General features: G+C 41.3%; 1 protein-coding gene across 1 annotated transcript in view; it reads right to left on the bottom strand.

Annotated features, from left to right (window-relative positions):
- The window catches only part of LOC144227222 (uncharacterized), a 71,195-nt gene that overhangs the window by 12,855 nt on the left and 40,791 nt on the right, over window positions 1-17,549 (bottom strand). The window contains 3 exon segments of the mRNA XM_077758825.1: window positions 10,379-11,214; window positions 13,312-13,501; window positions 14,429-14,909. Of these exon segments, the coding sequence (XP_077614951.1) occupies window positions 10,379-11,214; window positions 13,312-13,501; window positions 14,429-14,909 (1,507 nt within the window).

A 17,549-nucleotide genomic window follows, 5' to 3' on the forward strand; every position in this document is an offset into this window, starting at 1 on the left:
GTCTCGAGCCGGCCCGCTGCAAAAAGGAAGACTTTTGAAAGATTCATCAATAGAAAAAAAAATCACCTTTATTTGGAATTTCCAAATAAATCAAGTTTATGCTTCAAAAACCAAGTTTTGTGCTTGTTTCATGCAAAAATGCCCCCTAAAATCTGAAGAAGACATTGCAGCCCGTAAGGGAGTTATCGTAAAGACAAAACCTGCACAAATGGTGGGAGAGAAAAGTCAGGAAAGTCATCCGAAGAAAACAAACAGGCAAAAACCCCTGCAGGTGCCGAATGTGTGAAATGCTTGAGGGAGTGAGGGAAAGGCTTCCTGGTTCACTCACTTTTATGCCCTCACAGGAGGATCCCCGTAAGTGTCAGAACCAAATCCTTACGTAAACAGACCTTGTGATATCCTGAGTAACGAGGGCCCTCCAGGCTCCCCTTATAGCCCTGCCTCCCGTTTGATCCCAGTTTCCACTGCATCCAGTATTTATGGTGCCCATGGTCAGCTCTGCGATTGCAACAGACCTTACTCTCCTGACTTGCAGTCTAAGGGCCGTAATTTAAATAACCAGTTCCAGGAAAACATGATAAGTGCTAGGAAAAGGAGACTTTCCAGAAGTGTGGCAGGCCCTGGAGGGGAAGGGGGGTGCAATAGAGGGAACAGCCAGGGCAAAGGCCTGGAGGCCGGACAGAACAATGCACAAGTAACTGATATAACTTGTGGGTGGCCTGAGAAGGGTGGGTGCTGACCCATCCCCAGTCCTTCTAGACCACAGTGAGAATTTGAGCAAATACTTGGCATATCCAAGCCATTCAGTAAACTCAATACCCATCCCCCACCAACCACCAAAACAAAACAACACACACACACACACACACACACACATACACAACTTGGGGTTTGTTTGTTTTTAAATCACTCCACCATTCCTTTTTCTTCCACTCCTAACCTCAAGGACAAGAAGTTCAGAGATAAGGAAGGAGGCAGTGGCAAGGAGAACAGGGAAGTACGGAAATAGAGGGAGTCTCTTCAAAATGGGATTGTTCTGTAAAAGGTCTCCTAATGCCAATCCAAAGGGAACAGCTCTTAGACTCCCAGCACCTTCAGTGCAATCAGCTCTATTACTCGGGGGCTCAGAAGTTAATTTGTAATTTACAGTGGGCATTTGCCCAAGAGCCCAGTCACTTGGGTAATTCTCAGCTAGTTCTCAAAAGCCATACTCAGATTATTCTTCTGAGTCCATGATCTCTATAGTGCCATGAAATCACCTAAGGGATGTTCAAAGCAGTCCACCAAGATGGGAAAGAAAGTATATAAACTTCTGTAAAGCTTTTATCTAAAACAAAGAGGGGAAAAAATGGAGTAAAAAATAAGCCTTATCAAAAGTCAATAGAAGGGAGGGCATGCAATGGTGGCCTCATTGGGGTCTTGTGTCAGACAGACTATAGCAGTCTTCAGACAATGATATAAGCAACCTGGCAGGTAGGGATGGGGGATGGAGAACACAAATATCCTTAGAGTATGTAGACAGCTAGTTTTGAGAGAATCAATTTCCAGAGTCTTATATTTTCTATCTGTACATCTTTAAAATTGCTCCCTTGGAAAACATCCCTATGGCCAGGGTGCCCTCCTTCATGGTCATCTTCCCTCCTGGTGGAAGACAGCTAGGCTTCTTACTCTCAAATCTTACAGGGATGTATTGCTCTGGAGAGTCAAACCTTCTGGGGTACCAAACAAAAGGATTCACTTGAAATACTGCTGTGAATAAGGATTAGGTGAACAAATCCTTTGTGATTCACGTGGTTTCCTATTATATCCTGTTGCAGACTATGAGTCTGGAGTTCTCTTGTCCAGCAAGAGAGCAGACACAGAATTAAATACAAGAGAGGCTAATGTCTATGTGGAGATGAGGGCCCTGAGTAAGGGTGCTTTCTCCATATTTATTAGGATCTTGAAAGCTTACAAAGATGACAGACATGCAGAAAGAAACAATAAAACAGTAATCCTTAACTCGTGTGTGAGAGAATAAGGATCTCAGGGACATGCATTGTTAGAGATTAGGGTCGAAACATAACAACCTCTCAGCGCTGCAGAGACAGCCATTTCCTGCAGGTACTGCATCTGGCTATCTGACTTTTCTAAGCTCTAAGATAAATGGAGCATGCTATCCTGAGATTACTCAAGATACTCAAGTACTCAAGATTCCATTATGGCCTATATATCATAAGCTGTCCTCAGGCGCTTTCTTCCTGTTAAGGAGGCTCTCTGCTTGGTGGTTAGCTACACTTAGATGCTTTGGTCCTGTTAAGGAGGCTTTCTGCCCTATGCCTTTTTAAACCATTTGAATAGAGAATTCTTAAATCTATTTCCCATAACTTCCCTCCAGTAAAAGGAGAGGAGGACAAAACCATTTCTGTTGTAAATCACAGTGTGATTTTGCCATGTAAAATCGACACTGCTATAACTATATTCCTTTTACCACTCATCTCATCTATGTGAGCAACTGAGACACCCAGGTGCCCCAGGCTCTTACATTTCCTAGAAATTGGTGATTAGATCTATACCAAAGACTAAAAAACTTTAAATTTCTATACTTTAGTTTTGTGAAATTTGAATACAATTTAACATTTTTTTTTGTTTCAGTCAACTTTTGCATCTGAAATCAGAGGGATGAATATATACAAAAGACTTTATCTCACTATATATGGGGTATATACTTGGGGCTTGTGCACTTGCTCTTTGTTTTCAATCAACAATAACAAAATAACTGTCCCCCATAAAGTCTCTCAAATATGCACTCAGAAAACACTTGAAAATAAAATTTTCTAATCTATTTAAAAATATTCCACTATTAGTGGCTGGAATTATTCGTGTATATGTCTACTTCTCATCATCAGTATTCCCTCTCCTACAGCCCTCCCCAGGGGATCTGAGAGCAGGGACACTTGACTATCTTATTTAACATGGTAATCCTCCAGAACCTAGAACACTGCCTGACACTTAGCAGGTGTTCGGTAATAACTGTGCAATACCTAACAAATAAGGAAGTAAATATTTATGGGATTCTTTGTTTTCCTCCAATATGTCCTCAAATATGTATAAACTATGCCCCAGATATTGTATGAGACATTATTATTATATTAATATTTATTTGTTGCTCACCTGAAACTCAAATTTAACAGGTCATGTTGCATTTAATCTGGCAACCCTATCTCCACTGAAACTGTACTTGTTGAAGTCAAGGAGAGTGACATTTAGCTCACTTCCCTGAATTCAAGTCATACATGTGTTCAAATTCTTCTCTGTGCTAATGGAATTCTGCAGCTCCCACCCTAGGGGATAAGTACGTACACTTCTTCCCCCTTCTAATTTATGGGATCTTCCATTCTTTCATGTTAGTAAAACCATAAAGTTTTTAAGGAGCCTTAAATTTGTATTTGCATACTTTGCATGGCTTTGTCTAACTTAAGATAAAAACTTAGTCTTTTTTGCTGTTATTTCCTTTGAGTCACAAAATACTTCCTCACCACTTATTTTAAATTATTAATTTCTGTCCTCATCAATACTGTAAAATAGTCCATAATACCAATGTGTTTAAATAACAAGAATCAATAGAATTACTTCTCATTCTGAGACTCCAATGGCCATTCTTTTATTATTTATTATTATTTTTTAAATGTTCATTTGAGAGAAAGAGAGACAGAATGTGAGTTGGGCAGGGGCAGAGAGAGAGGGACACAAAGAATCCAAAGCAGGCTCCAGGCTGTCAGCATAGAGCCCAACATGGGGCTCGAGCTCATAAGCCTTGAGATCATGACCTGAGCCAAAGTTGGACACTTAACCCACTGAGACCCCCAGGTACCCCTCCAATGGCCATTCTTTTATTTTTTTTTATTTTAATGCTTATTCATTTTTTGAGAGAAAGACAGAGACAGGATGTAAGCGGAGGAGGGGCAGAGAGAGGGAGACACAGAACCCAAAGCAGGCTCGGCTCTGAGCTGTCAGCACAGAGCCCAACATGGGGCTTGAACTCACAAACTGCGAGACCATGACCTGAGCCAAAGTCGGACACTTAGCTGACTGAGCCACCCAGGCACCCCCTCCCCCCCAATATTATTAATATAAAAATCAATATGGGAAGATTCAGGTGAAGTCCCATCCCTTTAACCTCTCCCCAAAGTCACCGCATTGATGTGTATAGTTCCGGTTCCTTTTGTATATCTGTACATATATATACACACACCTTTATCCACAAACTATATGCCTGTTTTGTGAGAAAACACCACACGTGTTATTTTTCATTCTTCTAATTTAACATTTTTTTAAAAAACACTTTCCATGTTGATGCATAGGAATATATTGATTCAGCTTAACTGCTATATAATAGTCATCATGTGAATATATATCTATCAGTTCCCCCGTTGATAGACATCTAAGTTGTTTCCAGTTTTTTCATCAATATGAAGAAGCCACATCCTTGTAATAAACACCTTTACTTCTCGCTTGGTCTTCAACATTCTGAGTGGGTACTAGTTTTTCTTCTATAGTGCAGACTTTTATTTCTTTTTCTTGGTGGCATCCAACACTATTTATAACAATGTCTCTAGCTATTTTATTCATTGGTTACTTTTTTTTTTTAAGTAAGCTCAACGCCCAGCCCAACCTTAGGGCTTGAACTCGTGACCCTGAGATCAAGGGTCCCGTGCTCTACTTGACTGAGCCAGGCAGGAGCCCCGATTGTGTTTTTTTTTTCCCTTCTAATTTTATTTATTTATTTATTTATTTATTTATTTATTTATTTATTTATTTTACAAATAGTTTATTGTCAAGTTGGTTTCCACATAACACCCAGTGCTCATCCCAAGTGCCCTCCTCCATGCCCATCTCCCCCCTCCCCCCCACATCTGTCAGTCCTGTTTGTTCTCAGCATTCAAGAGTCTTTCATGGTTTGCCTCTCTCCCTCTCCCCCACTATTTCCTCCCTTCTTCTCCCCCATGGTCATCCGTTAAATTCCTCCTAATCCTCCTATACGTGCAAACATATGGTATTTGTCCTTCTCTGCCTAACTTATTTCACTCAGCATAACACCCTCAAGGTCCATCCATGTTGCTACACATGGCCATTCTTTTAGAATACTTGATAGCAACTTTTTTATTTTTGTTAATCATCATAGACTCTGGCTTTTTAGACTAAATATATGACAGTCAACCTCAGCCAATATTCTCTTTGTTGCTCAAATTGTCATTATTTTAGCCAGTGTGAACTCATTTTAGGTTGGTCGGTCCATGAGTCATTTCAATATAACCTCATTAAATCTGAGTCTTTTAGTACAACAAAATTGGCAGGCTCACATTCTTCTGTATGTAAATTTAGCTATTTCTCCGAGGAACACTGATGCCGTGTAGTGGGGGAAAGAAAAATATGCATCTTGGGGTTCCCATGATTTCTGGGTAGTTGCTCATGAACAGAAATTTTAAAAGATAGGTATTAATTTTTCTTATTGTAAAAAAAAGTTAATATTCATTCATACTGCCAATCCAGTTTTACTTAAATTCTTAATTCCACAACTATACTCCTTTACCTTCTGTTGAAATACCGTCTTCATTTTAAAAAAACGTTTATTTGTTTATTTGTGCACACACACCCATTTGAGCAGGGGAGGGGCAGAGAGGGCAAAGACAGGCTCAAGCAGGCGCAGAGCCTGGTAGGTTCAATCCCATTATGAGATCATGACCTGAGACAAAATCAAGAGTTGGACCCTTAACTGATTGAGTCATCCAGGCACCCCCAGCCATTTTCATTTCCTTAAGAAAATTTTAAAAAGTAAACTCTACTCCCAACATGGGGCTTGAACTCACCACCAGGAGTTGCATGCTCTACCAACTGAGCCAACCAGGCAACCCTTTCATGTCAAACTAAATAAATGTAATGGCTTATTTTTTCTAACAAGTAAATATTTCTCAAAATAACAATACAGTATCTGCGCAAATTATACAATTACTGAATAAAGTTTAAAATCTTTTAGTCGTTTTTCCATCACTGTCTTTATTGTTGCCCTCCTTTTTTAAAAGATTAATCCCAGAGGTGGAGACTGCTTGGGATTCTCTCTTTGCCTCTCCCTCACTCACCTGCATTCTCTCTCAAAAATAAATATAAAAAAAATAATTTCAGTATAGTTAACACACAGTGTTATATTAGTTTCAGGCGCACCGTGTGATTCAACAATTCTATACATTCACTCAGTTCTCATCAAGATAAATTACTTAGTCCCTTTCACCTATTTCACCTATTTCACCCATCCCACACCCACCTCCCCTCTGGTAAGTTTGTTCTCCAAAGAGTCTGGGGTTTTTTGTCTTTTTTCTTTGTTTCTTACATCACATGAGTGAAATCATATGCTATTTGTCTTTCTCTGGCTGGTTTATTTCACTTAGTATTATATGCTGTAGGTCCATCCATATCATTGCAAATGGCAAGATTTCATTTTATGGCTAATATTCCACTATGCATGGAATTCCATATGTGTGTGTGTGTGTGTGTGTGTGTGTGTATCCATTATATATAATACATACCATATCTTCTTTATCTGTTCATTTATCAATGGACACTTGGGTTGCCTCCGTAATTTGGCTATTGTAAATAATGCATAAACATAGGAGTGCACATCTTTTCAAATTAGTGTTTCTGTATTCTTTGGGTAAACACCCAGTAGTGGAATTATGAGATTGTAAGGTAGTTCTATTTGTATTTTTTTGAGAGACCTCCATACTCTATATGGTTTTCCACAGTGGCTGCACCAGTTGGCATCTCCACAACTGCATGATTGACTCCTTTTCTCCAAATCTTTGCCAACATTTGTTCTTTCTTGTGTTTCTTATTTTAGCCATCTGACAGGAATGAGGTGTCTTTTATTTCTTCACTGAAATTTTTAACAGTTTTCATGAGGGAAAGATATTATTTAAATAAATGCCATTAAAAATAAAGTATCGGGAAAATACTTTTAAAAGTACATATAAAAAATTTGAGGGGCACAGGGGTAGTTCAGTCGATTGAGCTTCTGACTCATGGTCATGGGATCAAGTCCTGTGTCAGGCTCTGTGCTAGGTGTGGAGCACGACTGTGATTCTCTCTCTCCCTTTCTCTCTGCCCCTTCCCTGCTTGGACTTGCTCTCTTTCAAAAACATTTTGAGAAATATTCTAACACATATGACAGAAAAGATCCTAAGGTTTTTAATATATAAAGAGCTTTCATAAATCAAGGCGACAAAGATGAACAACTCAATAGAAACAAAAAGAATAAAAGAGGCATTTCACAAAAAGAAATGCAATTGGGCAATAAAGATAAGCACATATTCACCATCACACATTTAAAAATTAAAATGAGAAACATTTTCTATTAGCTTCGTATAAAGCTTATATATATCTTTAATAAGTTTTATATTTAAGGTATTATAACATGGTAAATTTTATTGTGTATTTTACAACTTAAAAAATTGAAAAAAAGGGGCACCTGGGTGGCTCAGTTGTTTAAGTGATTGACTTCAGCTCAGGTCATGATCTCACGGTCTGTGGTTTCGAGTCCCATATCAGGCTCTGTGCTGACAGCTCAGAGCCTGGAGTCTGATTGGGATTCTGTGTCTCTCTCTCTCTCTCTGCCTCTCTCTCTCTCTCAAAAAGAAAATAAACATTAAAAATTTGAAAAAAAATGATCAAAACCTTAAGATATATTGGCTGATATCAGAAATGCACTAATAGTCAAAAATGGCTTATTCATCTAGAATGTTTTTGTATCATATACTTTACTAATTTTTTAAATATTGAGAGAGACAGTGTGAACAGGGGAAGGGCAGAGAGAGGAAGACACAGAATCTAAAGCTCAGGCACTAAGCTGTCAGCAGAGCCTGACATGGGACTTGAACTCAGACAGTGAGATCATGACCTGAGCCAAAGTTTAACCACCTGAGCCACCCAGGTGTCCCTTTGTATCATATACTTGAACTGTATTTTAAGTCACTGTAGATAGACTACATGGGGTGAAATTAAGCCATTTACATAGAAATGTGGACACCACTGTGTTATTTCCCATCTCAAAATAGATCAGACGCTTCTCTCTCCTAGTAGTGGACAATCTCTACCAAGAGAATTCTGGAGGTGGACTGCAAGGTAAGAGATGCTGTCTTGATTTCCAGGCTAGCCCTTAGAGGTTATTCTAGAAGAATGGATAAGTCATGTGTTTCCTAGGATGCACAAAGCTCTCACCTCATCAGCAAATATACATTCTATTGGTGTAACTAAGTCCCCTCAACTCATCAGATCACAGTGTTTGGGGAGACAAAGGGGCGGAAGGACTGCTGCCCACAAATGCCAGGGGTAGGATTGCCAGATAAGATGCAGGATGCTCAGGGAAATGTGAATTCAGATACACAGTGAATAAACTTTTTAGTAGAAGTATGCCCCAAATATTGTTTATTGAGAATCCAAACCTAAGTCCTGTAAGTTTATCTGTGTGATGGCGGGGTTGGGGGGAGGGCATGCTCACAAGCATCTTCAGACCCTGAGAGCCTCAAAGTCCCCTGGGGGCAGTGTTTTTTCTGGCCTACCAGGACTCCTCAATCACTCTCCTGGAGCCAAGCTGGCACTCCACTTAACCACAGGTGGGCACTGAGACTGGAGCAGTGCCCACATATACCAGTTTCTCCCATTTGTTATGTTGTTCTGTGAAGGTACCCAGCAGATTTGAGCACTACTTCCTTACAGAAGCCACTAGCACAACAGTGCACCCATTATTGGCTTTTCTCTCCCTTCTCTTCTTGCTCCCTCACACCTGGCTTCCTTGAGTCACCTCACTAAATAAACTCTAGGCCCTCAAGCCCTTGTTATCAGACTGTTTTAGGGAAATCCAAACTGTTACGAGTCAGTACTGGAAGTGGCCCTAGAAACTGAGCCCTCAGGATGGGATTCTGGAACAGGTCACTTACAGGGTTAGTAAGAGGAGCCTGGGGATGAGTGCAGTGGTGATAACCCCTGGCATACTATACATGGCAATTACCAAGATTCTTACCAGTTATAGCAAGAGATGAGGTACAGGTAGAAGGGGAAACATTAGCTTCTGGAATAGTCCTAGAACTTGAACATTACTGGGATAGCGGCAATTATTAGGACTGCAGAGTTTCTCTGTGAAGCTTTGAAGAAAGAAAACTAAAGGCTTAGTTTGGCAAACTATCACTTCAGGGCATGTTGTGGAAGCCAAAGTCACTCATGGGAGGGATGAGCGATCCCCATCTTCTGCAGCAAGAGCAGACTGGCCTGAAATCCAGGCACGAGGTTTACTGCAAAGATAGCTAAATGTAAAGCCTTGCCAAGTCATTTATGCCACAATTCTGGGCCCTGATTGGGAAAGATTCAGATCCTGATGCATGGGACATCTGGGTAGGTGTGTCTGAGTACCTCAAACACCAAATTCTCCAGAATCTTCCAGCCTCAACAGACGCATCTCCCTTCCCTTTTTCTGTAACGAGTACCTTCTTCGTCTGTGGAGAAGGTGCAAAGATCTCACCTGATGACAGTCAGGGGACAGACAGGATGGACTTAAAGGAATCCTGTTGTATATTATTGACTTGTGGAGTTTAGAAGGAAGTTTTGAGTCAGATTTTCAGACTTTGGCAAGGCAGAATATATATACACAACCAAAATCCACACAAGGCTGATGAATGTTTCCAATGATGGAAAAAATGTGTCTGGTGTGCAGAAAAAAATTAAGTGCAACATAGCCCAAGATGCAGGTACTCTAGATGCTCTACCCCAATTTCCCGATATACACACCTTCATAAGCACTAAAAGTTCTCATGACCTCAAATCCAAATTTTCCAAAAGCCACAACCAGGCAGGAATTCTATATTTCCTCTCTGTAGAATAGTGTCCAATAATCAACATACCATTTACTTGAACAGTCCTGAGGCATTACAAGATGTTAATACGTTTATTCTGAATCAGATTGAATTGTGTTCAGGGTGGCACAATTCTTTACAAATCATACTTCTTGAATATATGTTAAAACAGTTAAACAGTTTCAGTGTTTCTTCCTTAATTATACTGGATATACTCAGTTTAACTATACAAAAGGCAATGTCGGCCTGGTTCAGGGGACCCAAAGTGTGGTGAGGGGACCCCGTCCCAGCGAGCTGGCCAATGGGGAGTAGGTACTCTGACGCCCTCCAGGACCTCCTTCCCACTGCACCACCACTTGGGCACATATTCCTCAGACACCCTTGACACTGAGTGAAACAAAATCTACCACTAGAGTTTATATCGCAATTACTGGGCTTCTCCCTAGCATCCAAGTGCTAAAGCTTGAAAAAAACAAAAACTACCCAGAGAGCAGACTCACAAGTTAAAGCACTTCTCCCTCTCCAGTGTGGACCCTCTGATGTTTGGAAAGATTGGACTTACTACAGAAGGTTTTTCCACAATGATTACACCAATAGGGTTTCTCCCCCGTATGGATTCTATGATGTTTATTAAAATTTGAGCTGTGGTTGAAAGCTTTCCCACACTCCTTACATTTATATGGCTTCTCTCCAGTGTGGAGCCTCTGATGTGAACTAAGACCCGCGTGCTGACTAAAGCTCTTCCCGCATTCATTACACTGATAAGGTTTCTCCCCAGTGTGTATCCGGTAGTGTCGAATGAGGCTGCCTTTACCACTAAAAGCTTTCCCACAATCTTTACACTGATATGGTGCCTCTTCAGTGTGCATTCGCTGATGTTTAAGGAGGTCTGAGCTCTGACCAAAGGCTTTCCCACACTTACAGTCATAGGGCCGGTCCACCAAGTGTGTTCTGTAATGAAGGGTGAGGTTTGAACTGTGACTGAAAGCTTTCCCACATTTGGTGCACACATATGGTTTCTCCCCAGTGTGTGTTCTCCGATGTTTAGTAAGATTTGAGCTATTACTAAAGGCCTTTCCACATTCGGCACAAATGTAACGCCTCTCTCCTGGGGCAGGTTTAGTGGGAATCAATTCTCTGCCTTTCTTAGAACCTTTGTCTAGGAGGGGAGTTTTTGTTCCTCTTTCCTTTTCAAGGTTTACCCACTGCCTTTCTAACCTGGACTCACATTTACTGGCAATAATCACGGGAATAATATCCCTTTTGAATTCTTGAGACTCTTCAGAACTTTTCTGCTTGTCTGTTGATTCCTCATTCTGGGTGTTCGATTTATGATCTGAAAACAGTAAGTAGAACAAGAATATGTCAGTTGTGCTATGTTCTGAGAAGCAACCGTTAAAGGAGAAATTGAAACGTCAGACAATGTGAATGGGCTCTAAAGGGTAACCAAGTATCGCTCTGTGAGAAGTCACAATATCACATTGATACACAAGTCACCATCAGATCCAGTTTACAGTACTAGGCTTTCACACAAGCCCCCCAGCCAGCAGCTATTAGGATATGACGAATACACAGCCTTCTCTGCCAGGAGAAGATCTTCACATAAAGAGGGCAGTAAGGCAAAACCAGGCATACTGGGATAGCAGCAAAGGAGATGGTGATGCCCAGGCAGAAAGAAACATGGGTTTTTTTTTGTTTTTTTGTTTTTTTTTTTAAATGTTTTATTTATTTCTAGGAGAGAGAGAGAGAGACAGTGTGAGCAGGGGAGGGTCAGAGAGAGAGGGAGTCACAGACTGAAACAGGCTCCAGGCTCTGAGCTGGCAGTCAGCACAGAGCCTGACGCGGGGCCCGAACCCACGAACCGCGAGATCATGACCTAAGCAAAAGTCGGACACTTAACCGACTAAGCCACCCAGGCGCCCCAGAAAGAAACATGTTAAGAAATATTGCTGAATGGTTAAAGTTGATTAAGGAAAATAAAAAGGATAATAAGGGAGACTAGGCTAGTGGCAAACTCACATTCTCAAAGAAGTGGAATATAAAAGCAACAAAAGAGGACATTCGGTCCCTGTATGATCATTCTAGTCCCAGATCATTATTCATTTAAATGAAAGTGCTAACCTCCCATGAGAGTTTGATTCTCATCACATAACCTACAGTAGCTATGTCTTATAAATCTTTTAGTTCTAAAGTTAATACTGCCAAAATCAGATGGAAGCAATATATCTTCTTCAGAGCACTGCACTAGGCAATGACACAAATCCACCTAACCCATCCATATACATGGAAAAGGGAACTAAAAAGAAGTCCACACTGAACCATAGCCTCCCTCCGAGAACTGTCAGCCTTCTGTGAGTACAGAAGCCTCAATCAACAAGGTACTTTCCTCTCTGCCCCTTCCCTGGCCCCTGGCTCTTTCTCTCTTCATTCAACCATCTATTTCCTTCTACCTGACTGCTTCCATGCTCACCCCCTACTTCCTGTCTGCTGGGGACCACAGTAGCAATTAATAAAAAGTCCCTTTCACTCTCTGTGATGAATAATCACTTCGCTACCTGTACAGACTTTCCCTTAAGTTGCCATGTACTATGTGTGGGAAATAAGTAATTTAGTAAGTAAGCTAAAAATATGTTTTTAAGTTTATTTACTTATTTTGAGAGACAGGCAGAGAGAGGGGGAGACAATCCCAAGCAGGCTTCATGCCGTTAGCACAGAGCCTACTGCAGGGCTCGATCTCAATGAAGTGTTGAGACCATGACCTGAGCTGAAATCAAGAGTTGGATGCTTAACCGAGTAAGCCAGGTGTGTCTAGGTGAAAAATTTTAAATAGGCTTATGAAGCAGAAGCTGAAAAGAATTTACAAGGGCCATTTCTGCATAATCGAATGCTGATTTTAACAAGTTCACTCATTTATTAACAATATTAACAAATAAACAAGCATCATCTCTTACTGTTTTATTCAACCTGTCACACCTCTGTGAAGAGTCCCCTTTTTTTAATTTTTACAATGTTTATTTTGAGAGAGACAGAGAGAAAGAGAAGGCGCTATTAGGGGAGAGGCAGAGAGGGAGAATCCCAAGCAGGCTCCTTGCTGCCAATGCAGAGTCCAACGTGGGGCCTGATCCCACGAATCAAGAGATTATGACCTGAGCTGAAATCAAGAGTGGGACAGACTGAGCCACCCAGGCACCCCGAACAGTCCCTTTTTTAAACTCACTTCAACCAATCCTTTCAAGAGAAGAGTATGTCATGTTCCCACGCTAGGAATCTGGCTGAGATGCACCTAGGGAGGAAAGGCATTCAGGCACTCATCCTGCCCCCACAGTCAGACCAGGAAGTCAGTCTAGAGCACTGCCTCACAACCACGAATTATTGTTTCTTCCACCTCAAAGAACTGGGGCACCAAGCAGGTGGCATGACAGACCATCCTGACCTTGACTCTTTCTCAGCTCTGGAGTGAAATCCTGCTCTTCCCCAGTCTCCTGGATGTATAAGGGCTCCCATGCTTCGCATCTGTGACTGGTCTCCACAGACTGGGGCTGCGGGCTGCTTGGGAACTTTGCTGTTCCTGAAGAGGACCTCTTCTCCCACATCTGTTTCTGTTCATTCGGAGGTGGCGAGACCTAGACACAACAAAGAATGATGGGGTTTGCGCACAGCTCACGTCAGAACTACAATGGGTCTGAACTAACCGGGTCCACTTAAACACACATCTCTTTTTTGAGACATAAAATACAGTAAATGTGTTTTCTCTTCCTTATGATTTTCCTAAGGTTTTTCTTTCTCTAGCTTACTTTATTGCAAGAATATAGTATATAACATATATAACAAAGTGGTTTTGAGCAAAAATCCACTTTACAATCATATTTGTAGGTGTTAACATTCTTCCCTCAGCATTTTCTAATATTTTTAAATGTTTTATTTCTGAGAGAGAGAGAGAGAGAGACAGAGACAGAGACAGTGTGGGCAGGAGAGGGTCAGAAAGAGAGGGATATACAGAATCTGAAGCAGGCTCTAGGCTCTGAGCTGGCTGTCAGCACAGAGCCTGACACAGGGCTCGAACCCACAAACCATGAGATCATGACCTGAGCCAAAGTTGGATGCTTAACCGACTGAGCTACCCAGGCACCCCTAAACAAAGTAAGTGTTAATTGACTATTTATGTTATTGGTAAGGCTTCTGGTCAACAGTAGGCTATTTAGAAGTGTTGGGGGAATCCAAAGTTATATTGGGATTTTCAAATGCACGTGTGCTGGGGAGGAGGGGCTGACACCCCCTAACCTCTGTGTTGTTCAAGGGTCAACTGTAGATGAAAGAAAACACCAGGAGAGCTAATGTACAACCTTTAGGAAAAGAAAAAAAGAAACTCATCCATCTCATTCAATTCCCATGGCTAAAGATCAACACTGAATGGTAGAAGAAATATAGGAGGAAACATGATCTAAGTCAGCAGAAACTTCCATTCAGCTACTCGCATTGGATGGAAAAACCCAGCCTACCCCGAATGCTATGCTCTTAATCTCATAGTGGAAAAGGTCTCCCCAGCCTACCTGCTGCCCTGGCTCATCCAGTTCTTGCTCCAGATCTTCTAGGAGAGTGACAGCCTCTTCAGCGCTCTCCGGGCAATGCTCCTGCACCCAGGCCTGGAGCTCCTGGGGCAGGATGGTCAGGAACTGCTCCAGCACCAGCAGCTCCAGGATCTGCTCCTTGGTGTGGATCTCAGGCCTCAGCCACTCACAGCAGAGCACCCGGAGCTGGCTCAGGGCCTCCCGGGGGCCAGGTGTGTCATGGTACCCAAACTGCCGGAAGCGCTGGCGGAACACTTCCAGGCTAGGAAGGCACTTCCCTTCCTCTTCCTCATCTTTAACTACCGCAGGCCCTCTCTCCCGTGGAGGCCGAGGGCCCCGAACTGTAGCCATGCCCAAAACCTTGGTCATCACGAAGATTCCAGAAACAGCCTCACTACAGATGGGACTATGTGGAGCAGGAATATTGGTTCCTTTGGGTTTCTGGTTCTTTAGGGCTACACGTTAAACCTGAGAAAATATGGTTACCATAAATTACAAGAAGAAAAAAAGGATGCTGTCAGCACAACAAACTGTGGAAATTATGGCCACCATAAAACTATCATAAAAATTACTGTCCAAAATCATTCAGAAGTCAGCTTGGAATATCCTACTTCAATTTTACAGTCTCCACTCTAATAAAACATACTACAAAATATTTTCAAATTAAACTTATCATTTTTTTATTTTAATTTTGAAATTTAAAAGTTTTTTTTTTATTTGAGAGAGTGCGCACGAGTGGGGGAGAGGGCAGAAGGAGAAAGAGAATCTCAAGCAGGCTCCATGCTCAGCATGGATCCCAATGTGGGGCTTGATCCTACAACACTGGGATAATGTGTTAGCTCAGCTGAGATCAACAGTGGGATGCTCAACTAACTGAGCCAACCAGGCACCCCTAAAATTAAATTTAAATTAACTTTGCTCCAAAAACTGTTTCAGAATCTTACAACTCCTGAGATTTCAACAGGATACCTAAAGGGCAAATGCAGCCTGTCTAAATCTAAGACTCTGAGCTTCAACATTAAAAATCTGTTAGTCAGGGGTGCCTGGCTGACTCAGCCAGTGGAGAATGTGACTCTTGATCTCAGGGTCATGAGTTTGGGCCCCATGTTGAGCATAGAGCCTACTTAAAAAAAAAAAAGAAAAGTGAATGCCAAATTAGACTAAATGTAACCTATCTTCTTATACAGGTATTTATTTTGATGACATATGTATTGTTGAGAAGAAAAGGGAAAAAATTAAATCATAGCATATGATACCCAAAAAACGCTTAAAGTATTTTTCTTTTAACTGTGAAATATTCTAAATATCTGTCAGTTGATACATTAGAACACCAAAAACGTCTGTGGTAAATAAATATAATTACTTCTTTTTCCCTCACTTGCCCAAAAATTGAAGTCCATTCACTCAACATTGACTGCCATGTTGAATACCTGCCATGGGCTTAGAGCTGGGACTGCGTGACGAGTAAGACAGATGCCCTCGCACCCCCACAGAGCTTTCAAGTCTGTGGGGGAGATGGAAAGTAGAGGAGTAAAGAGACAACAGAATCAGACTATATAATTACTGGCATTCATGAAGTATACTCTGAAAGAAACCTGCATGAATTAACCTTTACATGCTTGTGACTGGCTTTCCTGAGCATGTTTCCAAACTTTAAGCAGCATCTGTCGTGTCACATAGATGTCCCATTCTGGGTTTGGACAACTGAGAGCAGGAAACCAGCGGTCTCAGCGAAGAGCCAAACAGATAAAAATTTATGCAGGTTTTTGTTACATGACACGATAATGGTAACAAGGGTAAAGACCATCAAAAGTATGTACAAATAGCTTACAGAAGATGAGTAAACAGAGGAGTCAAAGATAATCTAAACCTAAGGCATTTAAAAACTGCAGTATTAAAAAATGAAAATGAAAATAAAAACTTGAGTATGCTGATGGCTAACATGCATGCCCATCTCTGGCCTGATATCACTCCAAGTATCAAGTCTCACATATATCCCCATAATCATAACAAAGGAAAAAGGATAAAACACAAACAGTAATATTACTGCTTTATAAATGAATTCAATTTTTTAAATTCTTTTTTTCATTTTTTAAATTTTCTATAAGGGGTATTATTACTTCTATACCAGGTGCCCCTAGTATGTTACTTAAGTATTTACTTTCACACATTTATTTATTTTTTGGGTTTTTTTTTTTTTTTTTTTTTACAAATAGTTTATTGTCAAATTGGTTTCCACATACTTTCACACATTTAATAAACACACATTAAAAACATACATTTCTGTGACTGCTCTCCTTCACTGATTTTTGTGACCAATTCTGATAATTTATTTCTTATTTAATTCTACCAATTTTAAAAATATAAAACGGGATCCTAGGACTAGAATCTCAATACGTAAACTTTTACGAAAAATTCAATAATTATCAGCTGCTAATTAGTTCGGAATTCTAGGGATGCCAGTACTTGGGACTCCCCTTCACTGCACCCCAATTCTGAAGCATCCTAGATGTCAACAGGTGTCCTGACAGGGTGGACACAAATCAGCACCATGCAGTCCCTCACGCTGCCCTGCACACTTCTGGAGCTCCCAAGTTCAGGAGAACTCAAAAACAGCCAGGAAAGAAGCACGCCATCTAGTTTCCCAAATAAAGGCACTAGCATGAAAGGCTAAAATAACCTCAAAATAACAGATGGAGTAGTGCCAGGAGTAAGCATTCATTTGAAAATTTTTTTTTATGTTTTTATTTTTTATTTTGAGAGACAGACAGACAGTGAGCGGGGGAGGGACAGAGAGAGAGACACACAGAATCTGAAGCAGGCTCCAGGCTCTGAGCTGTCAGCACAGAGCTAATGTAGGGCTCGAACCCAAGGACTGTGAGATCATGACCTGAGCCGAATTCTGACACTTAACCAACTGAGCCACCCACGCACCCCAAAATACTTAAAAGTAGATCTCCCCAGGGGCGCCTGGGTGGCTTAGTCGGTTAAGCATCCGACTTTCGCTTAGGTCATGATCTCGCGGTTTGTGGGTTCGAGCCCCGCGTCGGGCTCTGTGCTGACTGCCAGCTCAGAGCCTGTGTCTCCCTCTCTCTCTGACCCT

The sequence above is a fragment of the Crocuta crocuta genome, unplaced genomic scaffold (assembly GCF_008692635.1).
Source record: "Crocuta crocuta isolate KB4526 unplaced genomic scaffold, BGI_CrCroc_1.0 scaffold273, whole genome shotgun sequence".
In the NCBI taxonomy this organism is placed as follows: Eukaryota; Metazoa; Chordata; class Mammalia; order Carnivora; family Hyaenidae; genus Crocuta; species Crocuta crocuta.